This window comes from Ovis canadensis, chromosome 3 (genome assembly GCF_042477335.2).
Source record: "Ovis canadensis isolate MfBH-ARS-UI-01 breed Bighorn chromosome 3, ARS-UI_OviCan_v2, whole genome shotgun sequence".
Taxonomy (NCBI): Eukaryota; Metazoa; Chordata; class Mammalia; order Artiodactyla; family Bovidae; genus Ovis; species Ovis canadensis.
Genome location: NC_091247.1, coordinates 205,622,210 through 205,648,599, shown reverse-complemented (window position 1 = coordinate 205,648,599; position 26,390 = coordinate 205,622,210). Strand labels below are relative to the sequence as shown.

The 26,390-nt window shown below is 38.9% G+C and overlaps 1 protein-coding gene across 7 annotated transcripts in view; it reads right to left on the bottom strand.

Annotated features, from left to right (window-relative positions):
• The window catches only part of EPS8 (EGFR pathway substrate 8, signaling adaptor), a 211,951-nt gene that overhangs the window by 68,148 nt on the left and 117,413 nt on the right, over positions 1 to 26,390 (bottom strand). For all 7 annotated transcript variants that reach the window (XM_069585617.1, XM_069585623.1, XM_069585618.1 and 4 more), the window contains 2 exons: positions 11,071 to 11,150; positions 7,355 to 7,428 (listed from right to left, as the gene is read on the bottom strand). In XM_069585617.1, coding sequence (XP_069441718.1) covers positions 7,355 to 7,428; positions 11,071 to 11,150 — 154 coding nt within the window. The remainder of the gene's footprint in view (positions 1 to 7,354; positions 7,429 to 11,070; positions 11,151 to 26,390) is intronic.

Below are 26,390 nucleotides of genomic sequence, written 5' to 3'. Positions count from 1 at the left end.
CTACTTACAACCTATATGAAATACTCACAATATTTCCTATTTGTTTCTTACCCTACATATATCAAAAGCAAAGCTAGAAGCAGGCACGTTACCAACAAAGGACAGTTCACCTGAGTTTATTAAAACTGCTTGGGACCTAGCCACACAGGAATATACAACAGCTTCAAATACTCCTAAGGGAAAAGATCCTATATGGTTTGGTGTAAAGTTAAGGAATGGGCTTCCCTGGTGGCTCAGTGGTAAAAAATCCACCTGCCAATGCAGGAGACATGAGTTTCATCCCTGGATCAGGAAGATACCCTGGAGGAGGAAATGGCAACCCACTCCAGTATTCTTGCCTGGAGAATCCCATGGACAGAGAAGCCTTGCAGGCTACAGTCCATGGGGTCGCAAAGAGTCAGACACGATTGAGCAGCTAAACAACAATACCAGCAACAAAGGTAAGGAATGCAGTCTCTGAGCATCTCACAGTACACAAGCTGGAGTATACGCCTCCAGCTGACCCTCTGAGTCATGGACAAAGGATTACAGGAGCCACGCCCCAACAAAAGGGAATATCTAAGGCTTTTTACAAGCATTTCCCTTAAAAAAAGACTTTGACAAGCAGGCTAGCTGGAAAAAAATACATAAAATTTTCAATTCCCTGATAATGGCAGCCAAATGAAATGTTACCACCGTGAGACAAGAAAAGAAAGAAACTGTAGGAAAGAGAAATTAATATGTATTTCCTACTTATGTTGTCAGGGAGTTTATTGATGCAGAGCCTCTCACATGCTGGCTTTAAAATTTCTTGTATAATAATGAATAAATGACAGTTTAGGGTGATTAAAACTGCAGCAAAACTTAACCATTTTCCTTGAATAAATTAAAGAATATAGCTAGAAGAAGCAAATTTATCATAATTGTGCAGTTCACATTCATAGGACTTATAAAAAATATTTCTAGTGATAGCTGGGATGCAAACTCTAAAATATATGATGAAGATTACCTCTTGTTCCTGGCAAAGTATCACTGAGATGAGATGTATGACATCATTTGGAGGTAACAGTAAAATATTAAATTTGATGCATCTGAGAACCCATGACTAAAAGTTAACCTCCTATACCCTTCCTCACTACCATGATGGGTTCACTACCTCTATTTTTTCATATACACAATATTATATGTATATGAAGCAATATTATCATCATTTCTATTTTGCAGTTGAGGAAACTGGGACCAACAGATTAAATCATTTACTCAAAACAGCGGCCCTTTTGGTAGAAGTGCTATGATTCAGCCACGGATCACGTGGCCCCCCCAAACCCATGCACTGCCTCTCTGAGAGAGATACTGAAGCAGTCATAACAGTGCATTATGGTGTCAGACTGAAAAGTGTTCTCATAAAAAAGACCAAGCTGCATGAAACTCCTGACAGGCTCTAGCCTGTGCTCGGTACATAAAAAACAGTGGTCATTACCATGAAACTCATGTTGCAGCATGCTAAATAATGCCCACACATCCCAGAGGAATCCATGTGCTACCCATGAAGGTGAGTGAATTCTTGAAAGATTTATTCAACTGGTTTAATCATCAGAGAGGAGAAATCTTAAAGGCATACACGGTGACACAATAAATGACATTACAAATCTCTCTTTTCATTTCATTTCAGTTCAGTTCAGTCGCTCAGTGGTGTCCGACTCTTTGCGACCCCATGAATCACATCACGCCAGGCCTCCCTGTCCATCACCATCTCCCGGAGTTCACTCAGACTCACGTCCATCGAGTCAGTGATCCCATCCAGCCATCTCATCCTCTGTCATCCCCTTTTCCTCCTTCCCCCAATCCCTCCCAGCATCAGAGTCTTTTCCAATAAGTCAACTCTTTGCACGGGGTGGCCAAAGTACTAGAGTTTCCTTTACCAACATGTTAATTACAAAAGAAAAGTTAGAACTATGCAGTTTGGGAGGCTAAACAGTCCTAAAATTAACTAAATAAAGTTAGAGCTTCCACTGGAATTTTATTCCAGTTGAATAAACTAGAAAAGGTTTGTTCAAAACCTGAACATGTTTCTATGCTGCCATTCATCCATATAACTATTCATCCCATTCACTCATTGCATTTACTGGAAACCTGTCAGAGAGAAGGTATAATGTACATGTGTGTCTTTGTGGACAGTGTGCTGAGAGGGAAAGGTGAGTATTAGCTACAAGGAGGAGTGAAATGTTACCTGCAACTTCAAGGAATTTAAAACCCTCTGACATCTAAGCCTAACACGCTGCTGAGTCTTCTTTCTTACTGATGATTGCTTCTTGCATTTGCCTGTTTCCATCATTCTATTTATGTCCTCTGTTTACCTATATGCTGCTCATTTTTGTCACACTATTACAAATTAACTGTTACTTTTTCTTACAGTCAAGATTTTAAAATTTATGTTATTTTGACAAATTACTTCACCTTAGAAAGGAGCCCCAGTTTGCTTTATATATAAAAAGGGGGAATGAAAATTTACTACTTAAAAGCTAAAGATGCAGTTCCTAGGTATGAAGACTCAATATTGTGAAAATGACTATACTACCAAATGCAATCTACAGATTCAATATGATCCCTATCAAATTACCAATGGCATTTTTCACAGAACTAGAGCAAAATGTTTCACAATTCATATGGAAACACAAAAGATCCCAAATAGCCAAAGCAGTCTTGAGAAAGAAGAACAGAGCTGGAGGAATCAATCCTCCTGACTTCAGATTATACTGCAAAGCTACAGTCATCATGACAGTATGGTACTGGTACAAAAACAGAAATATAGACCAATGGTACAAAATAGAAAGTCCAGAAATAAACCCATGTACCTATGGGTACTTTATTTTTGACAAAAGAGGCAAGAATATACAATGGGGCAAAGACAGCCTCTTCAATAAATGGTGCTGGGAAAACTGGACAGCAACATGTAAAAGAATGAAATTAGAACACCTCCTAACATAAAACACAAAGATAAACTCAAACTGGATTAAAGACCTAAATGTAAGACCAGATACTATAAAACTCTTAGAGGAAAACATAGGCAGAACACTAGATGACATAAATCAAAGCAAGATCCTCTATGACCCACCTCCTAGAGTAATGGAAATAAAAACAAAAGTAAACAAGTGGAACCTGATAAAACTTAAAAGCTTTGGCACAGCAAAGGAAACTATAAGCAAGACAATCCTCAGAATGAATAGCAAATGAAACAACTGATAAAGGATTAATTTCCAAAATATAGAAGCAGCTCATACAAGTCAATGACAGAAAAACAGCCCAATCAAAAAGTGGCAAGAAGATCTAAACAGATATTTCTCCAAAGAAGGCATACAGATGGCTAACAAACACACGAAAAGATGTTCAACATCGCTCATTAGAGAAATGCAAATCAAAACAACAATGAGATACCACCTCACACTGGTCAGAAGGGCCATCATCAAAAAGTCTACAAACAGTAAATGCTGGAGAGGGTGTGCAGAAAAGGGAATACTCTTGCACTGTTGGTGGGAATATAAATTGATACAGCCACTATGGAAGATGTATGGAGATTCCTTAAAACACTAGGGATAAAATCACCATATGACCCAGCAATTCCACTCCTAGGCATATACCCTGAGGAAACCAAAATTCAGAGAGACCCATGCATCCCACTGTTCACTGAAGCACTGTCTACAATAGCTAGAACATGGAAGCAACCTAGATGTCCACTGAAAGATGAAAGGATAAAGAAGTTGTGGTACATATACACAATGGAATATTACTCAGCCATAAAAAGGAATGCATTTGAGACAGTTCTGATGAGGTGGATAAACCTAGAACTTATTATGCAGAGTGAAGCGAGTCAGAAAGTGAAAGATAAACATCGTATTCTAACACATATATACAGAATCCAGAAGAATGGTTCAGTTCAGTTGGTCAGTTGTGTCCGACTCTTTGCAACCCCATGAACCACAGCATGCCAGACCTCCCTGTCCATCACCAACTCCCGGAGTCCACTCAAACCCATGTCCATTGAGTCAGTGATGCCAATCAACCATCTCATCCTCTGTTGTCCCCTTCTCCTCCTGCCCCCAATCTTTCACAAAGGTCTTTTCAAATGAGTCAGAAGAATGGTACTGAAGAACTTATTTACAGGGCAGCAATGGAGCAACAGAAACAGAGAACAGACATATGAACATGGGGAGAGAGGAGGAGAGGGTAAGAAAGAATATGTATGGAAAGAGTAACATGGAAAACTTACATTACCATATATAAAATAGACAGCCAACGGGAATTTGCTGTATGGCTCAAGAAACTCAAACAGGGGTCTGTATCACCCTAAAGGGGTGAGATGGGGAGGGAGATGGAAGGGAAGATCAAAAGGGAGCGGATATATGTATACCTATGGCTGATTCATGTTGAGGTTTGACAGAAAACAACAAAATTCTGTAAATCAATTGTCCTTCAAAAAATATTAAAAAAAAAAAAAAGCTAAAGACTCAATCCTTGAGCAATGATTTCATGAAATTGCAACCAATACAAAATATTAACATTTGAAAGTGAGTCTTAATTTTTATTCCTTATTCCTGTCTTCAGTTCAGTTCAGTTGCTCAGTCGTGTCTGACTTTTTGCAACTCCATGAACCACAACACACCAGGCCTCCCTGTCCAACACCAACTCCTGGAGTCTACCTAAAACCATGTCCATTGAGTCGGTGATGCCATCCAACCATCTCATCCTCTGTTGTCCCCTTCTCCTCCTGCCCTCAATCTTTCCCAACATCAGGCTGTTTTCAAATAAGTCAGCTCTTCACATCAAGTGGCCAAAGTATTGGAGTTTCAGCTTCAACATCAGTCCTTCCAATGAACACCCAGGACTGATCTCCTTTAGGATGGACTGGTTGGATCTCTTGCAGTCCAAGGGACTCTCAAGAGTCTTCTCCAACATCACAGTTCAAAAGCATCAAGTCTTCGGCACTCAGCTTTCTTTATAGTCCAACTCACATCCATACATGACTACTGGAAAAACTATAACTTTGACTAGATGGACCTTTGTTGACAAAGTAATGTCTCTGCTTTTTAATAGGCTGTCTATGTTGGTCATAACTTTCCTTCCAAGGAGTAAGCGTCTTTTAATCTCATGGCTGCAATCACCATCTGCAGTGATTCTTCTGTCTTAGCTCTCTGAAAATAGACCTTTGAATCTATAGTATTTGCGAAAAGCTTAATACTCTTTCTCCTTAACAAAAATCTTTGGGTTATTATTTATATATCTGACTTATCTACATTATTTAGGTCTCTGATTCATCTATTCCTATCCATATACATTGAATCCATCCTGACCTGCTACCAGAGTGATTCAAGACAAATAGGACCTCTTAATTCTCCCCCTCACCCCCACCTCCATTAAAGCACTTCACTGACCAGTCATTTTTTAAACAATGTCCAGATGTCAGCACATTGTTTTTTTCTAATGTAGTCTATGTTTGTTTTTCTGATCTTTCCTGATGTACCACCTTGAACCCTCCAGTTAGTATTCAACTGTTTACAACTCATTGATGCACTATATTTATTCTACAGGTATTAACTGAGCATAAGTTATATATTAGCCGCTGAGCTAAACTTAGGGAATCCTGAAGCAAAGAAGGCAAAGGTGGCCCATATTCATGGAGCTTAGGGTCTACTTTTAAAAGGGTTAATACGACTGTTTAAGGCACCCTCTAGCCCCACAAATGCCTGAAGAATTTCAGAGTTTAACCTCTCCATGAAATTCCTCCTGCTCACCCCACTCACATGGAAGAGTTGACCCCACTGCACCACCATATGTACCTCGTTGCCATCCAAGCTTATTCAGCACTTTATAACATCGCATGCACAGGTCTACCTCACCAAAACAGTGCCCAACCAATGACCATCTCTTATTCACCTTTGAAATGAATCAAATGACATGTAAACAGAGACTGTGAACATCACAGCCAGGCACACAGAAACAAATAAGTATCTGTCTTGAAATGAAAGACTGAAGGAATTATTTTTGCAAAAAAGAAAAAAAGTTTTTCCCTTTTCAGTTTCTTTAAGTCATGCTCTAGAGTGCAAGTTTCATAAAGTCAAGGGACCTTATTACTGGCCCTGTTTGGGGCACATATATTACTGGCCCTGTTCTGGGCACATATTAATCACAAAATAAATATTTGTTGAATATATTCTCTAGATCTACAACTCATAATAACTAGGGCATGGTAAGAATGTCACAATATTGTACTCAAGAGAACTGAAACCAAAGCTAATCAGATTGACAAGGTCATAGGAAAATGTATATGGTATAAAATCCATTTTATGGATGTGTCATTTGAGTTGTAAAGTCTAGTCACTGGATATACAGAAAGAGAAAGAATCACAAAATCTTGGAATGAGTCATTTTTACCACAGCCAAAATTCTGTAGCTCTGAATGACATAAAAAGAAAAGAATTTCAACTTGAGAAAATGCTATTGGTTCCTACAGTTGATAACAACGATAGCAAATATATACAGAGTTTTCTGCTTGCCAGGCACTGTACTAAGCATTTTACATGTAGCAGCTCATTAAATTCTTATATCAAGCCTATGAGATATTCCCATTATACAGATAAGCAAAATGAGGGACACACAGGTAAAGTAATTCGTTCAGGATCACTCATCTAATAAATGGTAGAACTGGATTTCAACCAGGATGACTGGCTCCAGAGTCTTTGCTCTTCACCCCAATACTAGTCTCATTCTTAATGGGTATTTAGTAATAAAAGGCCACACAGATCCCATAAAAGCAAATGTCTTCCTAAACACATGTGATATGTCTCAGGAGTCCTCAACTTCTTTGTAGTATTGAATTCTGTTTTATATTTGAAGTTAAAAAAAAAAGTTATTTATAGCTGGGACAACAGAATGAAGACAATGGAAGTTAGAGAAAGATCACTAAGAAATTACATACAGGCTATTGGTCAAACTATAATATTACCCAAAAAGTTCAAGAGCTGTAAGGAGGAAGTCCCGCTGTCAACCCATGATCAACAGAATCAGTCATGAAGATCAACAAACACATCACGCATCATTAGTTGGGGAAATCTACTTAGGTACTTAGGTTTCCATAGAAAAGTCTCCATAGAAAACACTGAATACATTTCATCTGTAGTTCTAAATTGTATGACAGCCCATAGAGATTACGGCTTTGGTAGATTCCACAAAAATTATTTTTAGAATAATCCTTATGCATTTATCTCTATTTCATTCCCAATAATATAAACAAGTCATAGGTTCAAACTGTGGCTTTGAATATGTCATTTGCAAAAGTAGTCAGAAATGTATTCATACCCCATTAAATATACGAACATACCATAAAGAGCCTTTGCACTTGTTCGTGAACTGTGATCTCTGTCCATGGAAAAGGTGGCTGATGATCCGTAGCCACTGTAATAAAATAATAAAAAAATTAAAAAAGGTAAGTGTGATGAGTTAAAGTCCAAACGAAGCAATAAAAAGTCAAAACTACAAATGCAAATCCCAGTGTACCACAATCACCATGTGTTTTCAGAAAAGTATATAGAGTTAATACAGCTGGTTCTGTCCAGAAATAGGCTATTGGATACTGATCCAATATAGATTCTCTCAAATGCCAAGTCAGAACCACAGCCAAGGGACTTCCCTGGTGGTCCAGTGGTTAAGACTTTGCATTCAAAATGCAGAGGGTACAGCTTTGATCCCTGGTAGAGAAGCTAAGATCCCACATGCCTTGTGAACAACCAAAAAAGACCAAAACATAAAAACAGAAGCAGTATTGTAACAAATTCAATAAAGACTCAGGAAAAAAAAAAAAAACCAGCCATGGAGATTCAATAAGGTTGAAGCTAGCCTAGAAAAATTTAAGTTTACCATACTAAATTGAGTTTTGAGTGATCCAATTATAAAAAGTTCTCAGTCATTCAAACTATAGCAAAATAGACACTATTGTTTTCACAAATGCCTAAAGAGAAGTTAACAAAAATAACACTTTATCATTAAATCTGACTAAGCTATACCCTACTTCCAATTTACTGTTATGTGAAGTAAACATTATTTAAATTTTTAAAATTTACTCAGTAAACATTTATTAAGCCCTTGGAAGAAAAGTTATGACCAACCTAGACAGCATATTCAAAAGCAGAGACATTACTTTGCCGACTAAGGTCCGTCTAGTCAAGGCTATGGTTTTTCCTGTGGTCATGTAGGGATGTGAGAGTTGGACTGTGAAGAAGGCTGAGTGCTGAAGAATTGATGCATTTGAACTGTGGTGTTGGAGAAGACTCTTGAGAGTCCCTTGGACTCCAAAGAGATCCAACCAGTCCATTCTGAAGGAGATCAACCCTGAGATTTCTTTGGAAGGAATGATGCTAAAGCTGAAGCTCCAGTACTTTGGCCACCTCATGCAAATAGTTGTCATTGGAAAAGATTCTGATGCTGGGAGGGATTGGGGGCAGTAGGAGAAGGGGGCGACAGAGGATGAGATGGCTGGATGGCATCACTGACTCAATGGACATGAGTCTGAGTGAACTCTGGGAGTTGTTGATGGACAGGGAGGCTTGGCGTGCTGCGATTCATGGGGTCGCAAAGAGTCGGACACGACTGAGCGACTGAACTGAACTGAACTGAAAATCTAGAAACTCAATATTCAGAAAACTAAGACTATGGCATCTGGTCCCATTACTTCATGGCAAATAGATGGGGAAACAGGGACAGACTTTATTTTTTCAGGCTCCAAAATCACTGCAGATGGTAACTGCAGCCATGAAATTAAAGGACGCTTGCTCCTTGGAAGAAAAGTTATGACCAACCTAGATAGCATATTAAAAAGCAGAGATATCACTTTACCAACAAAGGTCCATCTAGTCAAAACTATGGTTTTTCCAGTAGTCATGTATGGATATAAGAGTTGGACTGTAAAGAAAGCTGAGCACTGAAGAACTGATGCTTTTGAACTGTGGTGTTGAAGAAGACTCTTAAGAGTCCCTTGGACTGCAAGGAGATCCAACCAGTCAATCCTAAAGGAAAACCGTCCTGAATATTTATTGGAAGGACTGATGTTGAAGCTGAAATTCCAATACTTTTGCCATCTCATGTGAAAAAAATGACTCATATGAAAAGACCCTGATGTTGGGAAAGACTGAGGGCAAGAGGAGAAAGGGATGATAGAGGATGAGATGGTTGGATGGCATCACCAACTCAATGGACATGAGTTTGAGTAAACTCCGAGAGTTGGTGATGGACAGGGAGGCCTGGCATGTTGCAGTCCATGGGTTGCAAAGAGTCAGACACAACTGAGCGACTGAACGGAACTGAACTGAAAATCTAGATAAATGAGGAGTAAGGTGGGTGGCTTCCCTGGTGGCTCAGTGGTAAAGAATCTGCCTGCCAATGCAGAAAACAAAGGTTCGATCCCTGTGTTGGGAAGATCCTTAGGAGAAGGAAATGGTAACTCATGCTAACATTCTTGCCTGGAGAATCTCATGAACAGAAGATCCTGGTGGGCTGCAGTCCATGGGATCACAAAAGAGTCAGACAGGACTTAGTAACTAAACAACAACAAAGGTGGGGGTAGGGGGGTAGGGAGTGTATTGTTAATACAAGAAAAATGGTTACTATAGAATGTGATATCTGGGTAAAACTAATAGATAAAACATCAAAAAAAGGACTAAGTTTCTATAAGTATGCTCAAGAAGACTTGACTGGCATTTAAGCAGAATCTAAAAGAATGGAAGGCAGCTCCAGAAGCAGGTGACAATTAAGTGAGGAAAAAGCATGTAGATCTTGCTCAAGAACAAGCATGGCTGCTGAAGGGATAAGCATCTAATGGGATGTGCTTGGCAGAGATGAATGGCTCAAGAAGCAGAGAAGGCAAATGGAGAGCTTAAGAATTAAATTTCTAATCTCTTTACACAGGGAAGTAACATGATCCAAACTACTTTTTAAGAAAGATAATCCAGGAATTAATGGCAAGGTAACCAGATGGAAAGACTGAAGGCAAAATGAGAAGAGTGTGGCAGAGGATGAGATGGTTGGATAGCATCACTGATTCAATGGATATGGATTTGAGCAAACTCTGGGAGATAGTGAAGGACAGGGAGGCCTGGTGTGCTGCAGTCCATGGGGTGGTCAAGAGTCAGACATGACTTAGCACTGAACAAAACCAGATGGAAAGGGGCTGTAAAAATTCATGCAGAAGATAAAGCCCACAAATAAAGTTAGAAGAGAAGGAATAGTTTGGGATAGAAATAAGAATTCCTTAATAGAAGAAATTATAATAAATTTATGATTAAATGGATATTTATTATAAGAAAAAGGGAAAAATGAAGCTGTGGTAAAACTTTCTGACTTGAATAAACTCATGGACAAGATAAAGATGACACTTGACATACTCCCCTGGTGTCTCTTACTGACCAACACTAAAGGTATTGGCAATCATCTTTGCAAAAAGAAAAGATGAAGCAATGTGAACAGGCTAGACCTGAAAAATGTGAATAACCGAGCTATGAAAGACAGTGAACTCTAAATCAGAATGACTAATATAAAATAGCAACAATATTAACCACAATATAAAAGGCAATGGCCACTTGAGTTGGTGTACTGATTTCAAATTATATCTAAAGCCACAGGAACTGGCCTTTTTAAAAATTTTACACAATGGTAAATATCTTGAGAGACTGGACTAGATGACATTTAACTTTCCTCAAATGCAAATATTTTACAAATAACAAAACTTGAATGCTCCAGAGAAAGTGAAAGCTATGAAACAGAGTACATATTCAACTATGGAAAGCATTAATACATAAAATACCAGAACAAAATGTCTTCAATTAGATCATTGTCATTGGGGTTGATTGCTTAATCATCTTTTTTCTTATAAGACACAGTAAACTTTTAATATTAACATATCTTAGTGTTACAAAGAAATTATATATTGAGGAATGAACTACATAAATAAGTGAAACCAATCTTTTTGCTGAAAGTACAAAACAATTAAAACCACCAAAACAAATTAAAATAAGCAAAAAATTAAATATAAAATGTCCAACTTACTTCATTTGAGATGGATTCATTCCAAAACCACTGGGATGACTGGAAATATGACCATTCATCGTGATTCTAACACTTGTGTTCTGAAAAGAGAAAGGTTCATGGATTGAAGGCAGTAAAAAGGTTAAGACATCTCAGCTTTAAAGTTATTCATTCACTAAAATACGTGTCACTTCCAGGATGACGCTACAAATATAAATATCTCCACCCTTTGAGAGCTCAGGCACCAGAATTACATATGGACATACAAACAAAGATTAAATTGCCATTTAAAAATTGTTTTCCTAATATTTATTTACTTATTTAGCTGCCCCGGGTCTTAGCTGCACCATGTGGGATCTTTGGTTGCAGCACATGGGATCTAGTTCCCTGATCAGGGATCAAATCCCAGGTGAGTAAAAGAAAAATTGTAAATATAGTTCTGAACCCTCAAACTAGATAAACATAATTCTATATTTTACTCAATTTTATGAAATGTTATTTTAATATTTCATTATGAAAGTAATATAAAATCATTAAATTTAAAAAAAAAACTTGAAAAATACAGAAAAGCACAAAATACAAAATAGACTGCAGGGAAAAGTATCACCCAACCCTATCATTTAAAGATAAATGTTTACCAGTCCTGTCAGTTTCTTCCAGTCTTTTTTTCTGTATCTAGCTTTTCCTTCTTCCTTCCTTCTTTCCTTCCTTCCATTTTCTTTATTCATTCTTTCAAAGCATATCTGACTACATCCTATCCATACACTTGGATATATCTTTTTTTCCAGAAGGTATTCATTTATACATTCATTTTACTTTTCACAAGAAAAGCAACTTTTTCTGATAGATAGAGTGCCTGATGAACTATGGAATGAGGTTCGTGACATTGTACAGGAGACAGGGATCAAGACCATCCCCATGGAAAAGAAATGCAAAAAACCAAAATGGCTGTCTGGGGAAGCCTTACAAATAGCTGTGAAAAGAAGAGAGGCGAAAAGCAAAGGAGAAAAAGAAAGATATAAGCATCTGAATGCAGAGTTCCAAAGGATAGCAAGAAGAGATAAGAAAGCCTTCTTCAGCGATCAATGCAAAGAAATAGAGGAAAACAACAGAATGGGAAAGACTAGAGATCTCTTGAAGAAAATTAGAGATAACAAGGGAACATTTCATGCAAAGATGGGCTCCATAAAGGACAGAAATGGTATGGACCTAACAGAAGCAGAAGATATTAAGAAGAGGTGGCAAGAATACACAGAAGAACTGTACAAAAAAGATCTTCACGACCCAGATAATCATGATGATGTGATCACTAATGTAGAGCCAGACATCTTGGAATGTGAAGTCAAGTGGGCCTTAGGAAGCATCACTACAAACAAAGCTAGTGGAAGTGATGGAATTCCAGTTGAGCTGTTTTAAATCCTGAAAGATTATGCTGTCAAAGTGCTGCACTCAATATGCCAGCAAATTGGGAAAACTCAGCAGTGGCCACAGGACTGGAAAAGGTCAGTTTTCATTCCAATTCCAAAGAAAGGCAATGCCAAAGAATGCTCAAACTACCACACAATTGCACTCATCTCACATGCTAGTAAAGTAATGCTCAAAATTCTCCAAGCCAGGCTTCAGCAATACATGAACCGTGAACTCCCTGATGTTCAAGCTGGTTTTAGAAAAGGCAGAGGAACCAGAGATCAAATTGCCAGCACCCACTGGATCATCGAAAAAGTAAGGGAGTGCCAGAAAAACATCTATTTCTGCTTTCTTGACTATGCCAAAGCCTTTGACTGTGTGGATCACAATAAACTGTGGAAAATTCTGAAAGAGAGGGGAATAACAGACCACCTAACCTGCCTCTTGAGAAATCTGTATGCAGGTCAGGAAGCAACAGTTAGAACTGGACATGGAACAACAGACTGGTTCCAAATAGGAAAAGGAGTAAGTCAAGGCTGTATATTGCTACCCTGCTTATTTAACTTCTATGCAGAGTACATCATGAGAAACGCTGGCCTGGAAGAAACACAAGCTGGAATCAAGATTGCTGGGAGAAATCTCAATAACCTCAGATATGCAGATGACACCACCATTATGGCAGAAAGTGAAGAGGAACTAAAAAGTCTCTTGATGAAAGTAAAAGAGGAGAGTGAAAAAGTTGGCTTAAAGCTCAACATTCAGAAAACTAAGATCATGGCATCTGGTCCCATCACTTCATGGGAAATAGATGGGGAAACAGTGGAAACAGTGTCAGACTTTTTTGGGGGGGCTCCCAAATCACTGCAGATGGTGACTGCAGCCATGAAATTAAAAGACACTTACTCCTTGGAAGAAAAGTTATGACCAACCTAGATAGCATATTCAAAAGCAGAGATATTACTTTGCCGACTAAGGTCCGTCTAGTCAAGGCTATGGTTTTTCCTGTGGTCATGTATGGATGTGAGAGTTGGACTGTGAAGAAAGCTGAGTGCCAAAGAATTGATACTTTTGAACTGTGGTGTTGGAGAAGACTCTTGAGAGTCCCTTGGACTGCAAGGACATCCAACCAGTCCATTCTGAAGGAGATCAGCCCTGGGATTTCTTTGGAAGGAATGATGCTAAAACTGAAGCTCCAGTACTTTGGCCACCTCATGAGAAGAGCTGACTCATTGGAAAAGACTCTGATGCTGGGACGGATTGGGGGCAGGAGGAGAAGGGGACGACAGAGGATGAGATGGCTGGATGGCATCATGGACTCAATGGACGTGAGTCTGAGTGAACTCCGGGAGATGGTGATGGACAGGGAGGCCCGGTGTGCTGCGATTCATGGGGTCGCAAAAGTCGGACACGACCGAGCGACTGAACTGAACTGAATTTCTCTTCAGAAACCCTTTTTAATCTGCTTCATAAACTGAACAAATTTCCTTCAAATAAGATGAGTGCAAATAAGTAAAACTTCCTTATTGCCATATCAATAGCCTTTTCTTTTTCTCCTAGACAGTATTCCTACACCTGAGTTATTTCTATTCACCCCCTAAATACTTGGCCCTTCCTGGTTTCTGTGGCACTAAACTATTTTGATCCTGTCTTACATGTCTGACTTTTGTATACATTACATTACTATGTTGCTTCAATAACTGAGAGGTAGGTGGGATGTATCCCAGCTTTATTATGAGACAAAGGCAAGAATAGAAACATTAACAACTATTGTGTCAGTTACATGTCAGGTACTATGATGAATACTGGGACTCCTAAGGAGATCAGAAGAGACATAGTCCTAGCTTTGGGCCAATAGTCTAATAGGAAAAACATATACTTAGTAAATAAATATAATATTTTAAGTTGTTGTTACTATTACAAAGGGAAAATTCAGGCCCAAATGCGGGGGGTATTGGGGGGGCAGTATATGATTTATTGGAACTTAAACAGGGGGGGCACAGAAAGTCTATAATAATATTGAAGACCTAGTAACTTCAAATTAACTCCTTCCCATTCTTCAGATCTCAGTTCAATCACCATGTCCTTGGGGAAGCATTTACTGACTTCTGTGAATAGATAAAAGCCCACCATCAGATACACTCAGCACTATACACAATTTTTCAAAGTATTTACTACAGTTGTAATTTCTCATTTGTTTAAATTAATTCCTGATTCTTCATTAGACTTTATGCTCCATGAGGGCAAGGACTTATCTGATGACTGCTGTCTAGTCTCTTAAGCATTAAGAATGGTACCAGGAACAGGCTGGGTGTTCATAAGATATTAATTCAAAGGAAGAAGGATGGACTGGAAATCTACATCCTACTCTTCAAAGAGTTTACTGTATTCTTACGGAGATAAAACCAATCCATATGAAACACACAGTAAATAGGTCCCAAGGTATAAGGCTCTATTTTAAATCTATTTAAAGGTTCTGAGATAGGAAAAGCAAGGCAAATGCCATAATTTTTGGAAGGGTTGGAACTTGACCTAGTTTTTAAAGAATGGATAAGACTTATAAAGGTCCTCAAAACACTCAAGTTTAATTCAACATTTTCTGAGAGTCTTGTCCATATTTATTCACAGCTTAGAAGCAAATTTCTAAATTAAAGAACAAAGAAATATTGACCTTTAACCAACGTAAATAGTGCACCCATAAGATTATATTTATACTAATTACTGTTTCTGTTTTTATTATTGTTGTTGATTTTCCTTTGATTTATACTTAGATACAATCAGTGCACAGAGGTAAACCAGTTCTCTAGAGAAAAACAGAACCCTGATTTGTAATACTTCCTGATTTGCATTGTATAAATATGTATTGTATAACCCACTATGGCTCATTCCAAGCTAGCAATGGTTTAACAGCAGCTTACGAAATCCTGAATATTTCACAGTTGGTTCTCACAAGCCTATAGGATCAAGAGAGAGCATACCACTGTTACATTCTAGAATTTGGGCCAGGACAGAGGCCTGAGATACCATTATGGTGTCTCTGTGGTGTGTGTGTGTGTGGTGTGTGTGCGCGTGTGCGTGTGTGTGTTTAGTCGCTCAGTAGTGTCCAGTTCTTAGTAACCCTATGCCTGTAGCCCACCAGGCTCCTCTGTCCATGGGATTTCCCAGGCAACAAAACTGGAGCAGATTGCCATTTCCTCCTCCAGAGGATCTTCTGGACCCAGGGATCAAACCTGTGTCTCCTGCATCTCCTTCACTGTAGGTGGATTCTTTACTGCTGAGCCACCAGGGAGCTAAAGGTTAGGACAGAGGCTTTCACAAAAGCCTAGAACTTTAACACCATTTCTGGCACTAACTAGCCTAAGCAAGTCAATTAAGCCTCTGCCTCTATTTTTTCATCAGTAAAATAGAGGCAATTTGGTCTCTCTAGCTCACACGGCTAACAAAAGATCAAATGAGATAGATGTACAAGTTTCTCCTAAAGGTAAAAAAAAAAAAAATACTCTTTTAAAACAAGCTGGTTTATTTAATACTCAAATTAAACCCCCAGGGTTTGTAGTGATTTTTATCTAGTTTGCATTTTAAAACCACAGCAGGTGGTTTTAGTGAAAAGCGATAGCCACAGCTCATCTTTTTCATGTTTAATTCTTCATGACAGTCAAATAAATGCGTGGTTTGTGTTTTGTTTTAAAATAGTGATTTGTCAGAATGAGACACTTGAAAAAGGAATAGAAAATGTTGATTTGCTAAACTGAATTTTAAATATAGAAACTTTCCTCTTTAGCAACCAGAGTATCATTTGTCACAGATGCTCATGTAGCATTGTGGAGGCTTTTAGATATTTAAACAAAGCAATACAGGGCACTCTTTGCAAAGGAAACAATTACAAATGTTTGTTTTCCTTTAGGTTTTTGAAACATATATCCTATTTATACCTATATGGATCATATATATGCTGACTCCTCAGTTGCTTCAGTTATATCCAACTCTTTGCAACCCCACGGACTATAGCCCACCAGCCTCCTCTGCCCATGGAATTCTCCAGACAAGAATACTGGAATGGGAAGTCATGTCCTCCTCTAGGGAATCTTCCTGACCCAGGGACTGAACCTGCATTTCCTGCATTGAAGGCAGATTCTTTACCGCTGAGCCACTGGGGAAACCATATACTTATATATATACTTTCACGAATTAGAGAAGGAAATGGCAACCCACTCCAGTGGTCTTGCCTGGAGAATCCCAGGGATGGGGGAGCCTGGTGGGCTGCCGTCTCTGGGGTCGCACAGAGTCAGACATGACTGAAGCAACTTAGCAGCAGCAGCAGCATGTCATACACATACATGCATACAAATATATATATATATACACACACACACACATATATACCATATGTAGATATATATCTCTACTTAAGTGGGCATTATGAAGCACTACTGCTAATAAAGCTAGTGGATGTGATAAGATTCCAGCAGAACTATTCAAATCCCTAAAGGATGATGCCATCAAGGTTTTGCATTCATTATGTCAGCAAATCTGGAAGACCCAGCAGTGGCCACAGGACTGAAAAAGGTCTATCCTCATCCCAATTCCCAAAAATAGTACCAAAAAAATATGCTAACCATTGGACAAATGCACTCATCTCCCATGCTAGTAAGGTCATGCTTAAAATCTTTCATGCTAGGCTTCAGGCTTCACTATTATGCAAACCAGGAACTTCCACATGTCCAAGAAAAGGTAGAGGAACTAGAGATCAAATTGCCAACATTCACTGGATTATAGAGAAAGTAAAGGAATTTCAGAAAAACATCTATCTCTGTTTCATCAGCTACACTCAAGCCTTTGACTATGTGGATCATGACAAACTGTGGAAAGCTCTTGAGAGAGATGGGAATACTAGACCATCTTACTGCCTCCTGAGAAACTTGTATGCAGATCAGAACAAAAGTTAGAACCCTTCATGGAACAACAGACTGGTTTAAGATTCAGAAAGCAGTATGACAGGGCTGTCTGCTGTCACCCTGTTTGTTTAACCTATGCACTGAGCACATCATGAGAAACGCCAGGCTGGATGAGTTACAAGCTAGAATCAAGACAGGCAGAAGAAACATCAACAGCCTCAGATATGTGGATTACACCACTCTAATGGCAGAAAGTGAAGAGGAACTAAAGTGCCTCTTAATGAGGGTGAAGAAGGAGAGTGAAAGAGCTGGCTTAAGATTAATATTAAAAACCTAAGATTGTGGCATCTGGCCCCATTACTGCATGACAAATAGAAGGGGAAACGGTGGAAGTAGTGACAAACTTCCTCTTCTTGGGCTCCAAAATCACTGCAGATGGTGACTGCAGCCATGAAATTAAAAGATGACTGCTTCTTGGCAGGAAGGCAATGACAAACTTAGACAGTGCGTAGAAAACAGAGACATTACTCTGCCGACAAAGGTCCGTACAGTCAAGTCTATGGTCTTCCCAGGGGTCACATACAGTTGTGAGAGCTGGGCCATAAACAAGGCAGAATACCAAAGAATTGATGCCTTCAACCTGTGGTGCTGGGGAAGGCTCCTGAAAGTCCCTTGGGCAGCAAGAAGATCAAACCAGTCAATCTTAAGGGAGGTTAACCCTGAACACTCACTGGAAGGACTGATGCTGAAGCTGAAGTTCCAGTATTTTGGTCATCTGAGGCGAACAGATGACTCATTGGAAAATTCCCTGATGCTGGGAAAGATTGAGGACAGAAGGAGAAGAGGGCATGAGAGGATGAGATGGCTGGACGGCATCACTGATGCGATGAACCTGAACTTGGGCAAACTCCAGGATAGGAGGCGAGACAGGGAGGCCTGGTGTGCTGCAGTCCATGGGGCTACAAAGAGTCAGACATGACTGGGTGACTGAACAACAACAACAATATATGCATATGTGTGTCTGTGTATATATATATATGTATATTCATATATGTAGAGATATATCTACATATAGGAACAGATATATAATATAGAAGAATCATCAACTCTTACTGAGAAATTATATACTTTTACCTTTATTAACTCTTAGACAAAACAACTCAAAAACTGAGACAAAGTTTTTCTTCACTGCTCCTAAGGGCGGAAAAATTCAGTTAACTCTACTATACATTAACCACTTAATTCTACTAAAAGTGTACACTAAAATCTTCATTACAGCCTCCAACAAATTTGAAATAGCATCAATTTTCTTATGGAAACACTTTTTGTAAGTCATAGTGACTATAATTTTCCCCTCATGTTCTCCAGAAAATAGCATCCCTTAGCAATTACAAAGGAGGATAAATTTAAGATCTAAGGTAAGCGTACCAAAACTGTTCAACAAAGAAATTTTCAAAGGAAAGCAAATAACATGTATGAAAGTCACTGTAAGAAGAAATAAATAAGGCTATAATAAGGCTAAACTAGCAAGATAAACTTGTATCAGAAAGCTTAAGATTCCAAATATAAATAAAATAATAATTTATATTCCCTTTTCTTTTCGATTTACAAAGTGATGAATGAGTCTGTAGGCATTATTCAATGTTAGTATCCCACTACACAATCTAGCTACTATACAACCAGCAGCCTCTCTGTATGCTGTTCTGAAATGACGTGTGCCCTAAGAAAAATGTCACAGATTTTTGTTTACTTGTTTAAGTTTTTGTTAGTCTGTGTGTGACAGAGTACCTATCTTGAAGCAACTGTATTTCAACTTTAACTTCATTTAATTTTTGTCTCTTGATCTAAGTGATAACCAAACTGTGGGGTGAGGACAGTGATTATCATCATTATGTAGGGTTTTAAGTAAAACACCATTGAAATTTAATTTCTACCAATACTGTGTGACACAGTCTATTAGTGATTGTGCTTACAGTATAAAAAAGACCAAAAAGTATAATTTCAACCTTCTCAATCATCACATATTCTCACTCCTTCTGTGTCTTCTAGAGCAACCACTTTTCAATACATCTTACCAGTATTGTCACCTGTAGAAAAGTCATCATCTATTTCTCTATGGCATTGGTCAACCTTTTAGGAATAGAGAAATTTGGTGTGTGAAAAAACTTAGGAAACAAATAACACTAAACTGTTATTTTTTAAAAAAAATGATGATGATGATGACAATAGTAGCTAACACTTGTTAAAGTATCACAATATTTTCTAAGCTATATGGAAGCACAGTGTTTTCTCAAGGCCAATCTCCAGGTAGAAAGAATAATTCTGTGCCTTAAAGGCACAATACATTGCAATCATTTAAAATAATTATCTTGATTCTTTTTCTTTATAATTCTCAGAAAATTCTTAGGCTGTTTATAAGTTAGGTCATAATTTGGGAGGAAATCTATGCTCAATTCAGCATATCACTGGCTTAACAACTAGATGAAAAAAATACTTGTTACTAAAACTTAACAAGCAACTAACAAGAAACATTCTAGTCATAATTATATGTTTAGTACTTAATAGACTTCTTAGGAAGGCCTAGCACAGAGAAGAGCCACATATACCTTATTAGTACTATCTGAGTATTTCCCTCTAACTCTTATTGCTATGATGATATCATCAGTGTATATACACCTCTTTGATACGATATATGAGAAATGACTAACATTTCAGTTCAAAACATTAATACTATACTGATACTATACTGCTCCAGAGGAGCAACCTCATGTCCAAGGAGCAGTGGCTGCGCGAGTGCAGGAGGGCCGAGAGGAACCACTCCACGTTCAAGGTCAGGAGGGGCGGCAGTGAGGAGATACCCCTCATCCAAGGTAAGGAGCAGCGGGTGTGCTTTGCTGGAGCAGCCATGAAGAGATACCCCATGTCCAAGGTAAGAGAAACCCAAGTAAGACGGTAGGTGTTGTGAGAGGGCATCAGAGGGCAGACACACTGAAATCATAATCACAGAAAACTAGCCAATCTAATCACAAGGACCACAGCCTGGTCTAACTCAGTGAAACTAAGCCATGCCCTGTGGGGCCACCCAAGATGGGCAGGTCATGGTGGAGAGGTCTGACAGAATGTGGTCCACTGGAGAAGGGAATGGCAAACCACTTCAGTATTCTTGCCTTGAGAACCCCATGAACAATATGAAAAGGCAAAATGAGAGGATACTGAAAGAGGAACTACCCAGATTGGTAGGTGCCCAATATGCTACTGGAGATCAGTGGAGAAATAACTCCAGAAAGAATGAAGGGATGGAGCAAAAGCAAAAACAATACCCCCCTGTGGATGTGACTGGTGATAGAAGCAAGGTCCAATGCTGTAAAGAGCAATATTGCATAGGAACCTGGAATGTTAGATCCATGAATCAAGGCAAACTGAAGTGGTCAAACAGGAGATGGCAAGAGTGAACACTGACATTCTAGGAATCAGCAAACTAAAATGGACTGGAATGGGTGAATTTAACTCAGATGACCATTATATCTACTACTGCAGGCAGGAATCCTTTAGAAGAAATGGAGTAGCCATTATGGTCAACAAAAGAGTCCAAAATGCAGTACTTGGATGCAATCTCAAAAACGACAGCATGATCTCTGTTCATTTCCAAGGCAAATCATTCAATATCACAGTAATCCAAGTCTATGAGCTGACCAGTAATGCTGAAGAAGCTGAAGTTGAACAGTTCTATGAAGACCTACAAGAACTTCTAGAACTAACACCCAAAAAAGACATCCTTTTCATTATTGGGGACTGGAATGCCAAAGTGGGAAGTCAAGAAATAACTGGAGTAATGGGCAAACTTGGCCTTGGAATGCGGAATGAAGCTGGGGAAAGACTAATAGAGTTTTGCCAAGAAAAGGCACTGGTCATAGCAAACACCCTCTTCCAACAACACAAGAGAAGACTCTACACATGGACATCACCAGATGGTCAATACTGAAATCAGACTGATTATATTCTTTGCAGCCAAAGATGGAGTAGCTCTGTACAGTCAGCAAAAAAAAAAAAAAAAAGACCGGGAGTTGACTGTGGCTCAGATCATGAACTACTTATTGCCAAATTCAGACTGAAATTGAAGAAAGTAGGAAAGACCACTAGACCATTCAGATATGACCTAAATGAAACCCCTTAGGATTATACAGTGGAAGTGACAAATACATTCAGGGGATTAGATCTGATAGACAGTGCCTGAAGAACTATGGACAGAGGGTCATGATATTGTACAGGAGGCAGTGATCAAGACCATCCCCAAGAAAAAGAAATGCAAAAAGGAAAAATGGTTGTCTGAGGAGGCCTTACAAATAGCTGAGAAAAGAAGAGAAGCTAAAGGCAAAGGAGAAAAGGAAAGATATACCCATTTGAATGCAGAGTTCCAAAGAATAGCAAGGAGAGATAAGAAAGCTTTCCTCAAAGATCAATGCCAAGAAATAGAGGAAAACAATAGAATGGGAAAGACTAGAGACCTCTTCAAGAAAATTAGAGATACCAAGGGAATATTTCATGCAAAGATGGGCACAAAAAAGGACAGAAATGGTATGGAGCTAACAGAAGTAGAAGATATTAAGAAGAAGTGACAAGATATACAGAAGAACTATACAAGAAAGATCTTCATGACCCAGATAACCACAATGGTGTGATCACTCACCTAGAGCCAGACATCACAGAATGTAAACTCAAGTGGGCCTTAGGAAGCATCACTGTGAACAAATCTAGAGGAGGTGATGGAATTCCAGTTGAGCTGTTTCAAACTCTAAAAGATGATGCTGTGAAAGTGCTGCACTCAATATGCCAGCAAATTTGGAAAACTCAGCAGTGGCCACAGGACTGGAAAAGGTCAGTTTTCCTTCCAATCCCAAAGAAAGGCAATGACAAAGAATGTTCAAACTACCACACAACTGCACTCATCTCTCATGCTAGCAAAGTAATGCTCAAAATTCTCTAAGCCAGGCTTCAACAGTATGTGAACTGTGAACTTTCAGATGTTCAAGCTGGATTTAGAAAAGGCAGAGGAATGAGAAATCAAATGGCCAACATCCACTGGCACATAGAAAAAAAAGAGAGTTCCAGAAAAACATCTATTTCTGCTTTATTGACTATGCCAAAGCGTTTGACTGTGTGGACCACAACAAACTGGAAAATTATTCAAGACATGGGAATACCAGACCACCTGACCTGCCTCCTCATAAATGTGTATACAGGTCAAGAAGCAACAGTCAGAATTGGACATGGAACAACAGACCGGTTCCAAATCGGGAAAGGAATACGTCAAGGCTGTATATTGTCACCGTGCTTATTTAACTTCCAGAGTACATCATGCGAAATGCTGAAGCACAAGGTGGAATCAAGATTGTCAGGAGAAATATCAATAACCTCAGATATGCAGATGACACCATCCTTATGGCAGAAAGCGAAGAAGAACTAAAAAGCTTCTTGATGAAAGTGAAAGAGGAGAGTGAAAAAGTTGGTTTAAAACTCAACATTCAGAAAACTAAGATCACGGCATCCAGTTCCATCACTTCATGGCAAATAGATGGGGAAACAATGGAAACAGTGACAGACTTTAATTTTGGGGGGCTCCAGAATCACTGCAGATGTTGACTGCAGCCATGAAATTAAAAGATGCTCGCTCCTTGGAAGAAAAGCTATGACCAACCTAGACAGTATATTAAAAAGCAGAGACATTACTTTGCCAACAAAGATCCATCTAGTCAAAGCTATGGTTTTTCCAGTAGTCATGTATGGATGTGAGAGTTGGACTACAAAGAAAGCTGAGCACTGAAGAATTAATACTTTTAAACTGTGGTGTTGAAGAAGACTCTTGAGAGTCCCTTGGACAGCAAGGAGATCCAACCAGTCAATTCTTAAGGAAATTAGTCCTGAGTATTCATCGGAAGGACTGATGTTGAAGCTGAAACTCCAATACTTTGGCTACCTGATGGGATAAACTGACTCATTTGAAAAGACCCTGATGCTGGGAAAGATTGAAGGCAGGAGGAGAAGGGGACAACTGAGGATGAGATGGCTGGATGGCATCACCAACTCGATGGACATGAGTTTGGGTGAACTCTGGGGGTTGGTGATGGACAGGGAGGCCTGGCGTGCTGTGCAAAGAGTCACAAAGAGTCGGACACGACTGAGCAACTGAACTGAACTGAACGCAACTATAGTCCCATAAAATTTTCGAAAAAGCAAAATAAAAAAGTTCATCAAATCCATGGATCTGGGACTCAGATCTCTGAAGAGAGCAGGTCAGGCAGCTGGAACTGGAATTCCTGAACAGGAACATGGAGGTTGCTACTGGGAGTGTGGGGAAGAGAGAGTGGATGGATCAGATCTTGAACAATTTCTGAGCAAGGTTTCCATGAAATTTCACAAGTGGTATGAGGAATTTAAAGTGAAATCTGTGTATATTTATTTATGTATTAGTTTTCCTTTTTACATGTACCCTCCCTATACAGCCTTGATAAAACCTTTCATCAAAATGTGCGCCTTCTACATTATACTATCTCCATGACTAATAGTGGACTTACAGTCTTATATACTGGTTGCTACAATAAACTGACTTCCTGTTTTGTTTTGTTTGTGTTTCCATCACTCTAGGAGACAGGTTTAAAAAGATATTGCTGATATTTATGTCAAAGAGTGTTCTACTTATGTTTTCCTCCAGGAGTTTTATAGTGCCTCATTTTACATTTAGGTTGTTAACTAATTTTGAGTTTACTGTTGTGTATGATGTCAGAGAATGTTTCAATTTCATTCTTTTACATGTAGCTGTCCAGTTTTCCCAGCACCACTTATTAAAGAGACTGTCTTTTCTCTATTGTATATTCTTGCCTCCTTTGTTGTAGATGAATTCATATTAGATGCATGGGTTTATTTCTGGGTTTTATAACCTATCGTTCTCTTGATTCATATGTCTGTTTCTGTGCCAGTACCATATGGTTTGGATGACTGTAACTTTGTACTACACTCTGAAGTAAGTTACCTTGATTCTTCCAGTTCATCTTTCTCAAGATTGCTTTGGCTATTTGAGGTCTTCTGTATTTCCACACAAATTAAAAAAAAAAAAATTTGTTCTAGTTCTGTGAAAAAGGCCACAACAAATTGACTTTTAAAGGGGCATATACTTTATCAGTGGAAATTTTTGACTCAAAAGTACCCTGTGATGTAATTAATCAGCTAAAGTAGATTCTGGTGCCTCCTCACAACCTGCCACCCTTTTAAAGAGACTTATTTAGTCCACTGAATATGCTTGAAGTCTTATTAAAACTGCAGCCTTTTATTAAAACTACAGTATTTTGAAATAAAATTTTAAATTTCTGAATCATTTTAGGTTTACAGAAAAATTATGAAGATAGTACAGAAAATTCTTGAATTCCCCACTCCCTTGTTAATATCTTATATTAATATGGTATATTTGTCATAATGAATCAGTATCAACATTTTATTATTATCTAAAGTCAATACTTTATTCAGAGTTCCTTCATCTTTTTACCTTTTTTTTTTTTCTTTCCTGGAATCCTATCCACAATACCACATTACATTTAGTCCCCATGTTTCATTGAACTCCTCTAGAGTGTGACCATTTCTCAAAGTTTCCATGCTTTTGATGACTTCAGGTGACTTAAAACATAAGTTTATTCTCTCATAGTTCTGGAGGTGAGAAGTCCACAATCAAGGTGTCAGCGGAGCGAAGCTGTCTGTGAAGGTTGCAGGGAAGAGTTGCCCCTCGCTCCTCTGGCTTCTGACAGTTGCTGCTCGCCTTGGGTTTCCTTGGCTTGTATACGCGTCGCTTCAGTCTGGCTCTGCCTCTGTATGACCTCTGCTTGGTGTGTCTCTGAGCCCAAATTCCCTGCTTTTCATAGGGACACCAGTCAGTGGAGTTCGTGTTCACCCCAATCCAGTATGACCTCATGGTAACCTGGTTTATCAACCCTATCTGAATGAGGGGTTCACAGCCAAACTAAATTGGTTCAGCCACTATGGAGAACAGTACAGAGATTTCTTAAAAAACTGAAAAATAGAGCTACGACATGATCCAGTGATCCCAACCCTGGGAATATATCCAGAGAAAACCATAATGTGAAAACATCCATAGACCCCAGTGTTCGCTTCAGCACTATTTACAGTAGCTAAGACATGGAAGCAGCCTAAATGTCCATCAATAGATGAACAGATAAATATGATGTGGTGTATAAACATATATATATAGTAGAATATTACTGACATAAAAAGAGTTAAATAATGCCATTTGCAGCAACATGGATGGACCTAGAGATTATCACACTAGAAGGAAGCCAGACAGAGAAAGACAAATATATGACATTGCTTATATGTGGAACCCAAAAAAAGTGATACAGATGAATTTATAAAACAAAACAGACCCACAGACATAATAAATTTATGTTTACTGAAGGGGAGAGGGGAAAGGGATAAATTAGGAGTTTGGGATTAATATAAACACACTGTGCGTGCATGCTCAGTCACTTCAGTCTTGTCCAATTCTCTATGACCCTATAGACTGCAGTCCACCAGGCTTCTCTGTCTGTGGGATTCTTCAGGCAAAGATACTGGAATGGGTTGCATGCCCTCCTCCAGATGGTCTTTCCAACCCAGGAATCAAATAGCATAAACACACTACTGTATATAAAACAGACAACCAACAAAGTCATACTGCAAACACAGGGAAAGTGAAAGTCAAGTCGCTCAGTTGTGTCCGACTCTTTGCAACCCCATAGACTGTAGCCTACCAGGCTCCTCTGTCCATGGGATTTTCCAGGCAATAGTACTGGAATGGATTGTCATTTCCTTCTCCAGGGGATCTTCCCAACCCAGAGCTTGAACCCTGGTCTCCTGCATTGTAGACAGACGCTTTACCATCTGAGCCACCAGGGAAGTCCAAAACAGACAACCAACAAAGTCATACTGCAAGCACGGGGAACTATACTCAATATTTTATAATAACCTATATGGGAAAAGAATACATACAACTGAATCACT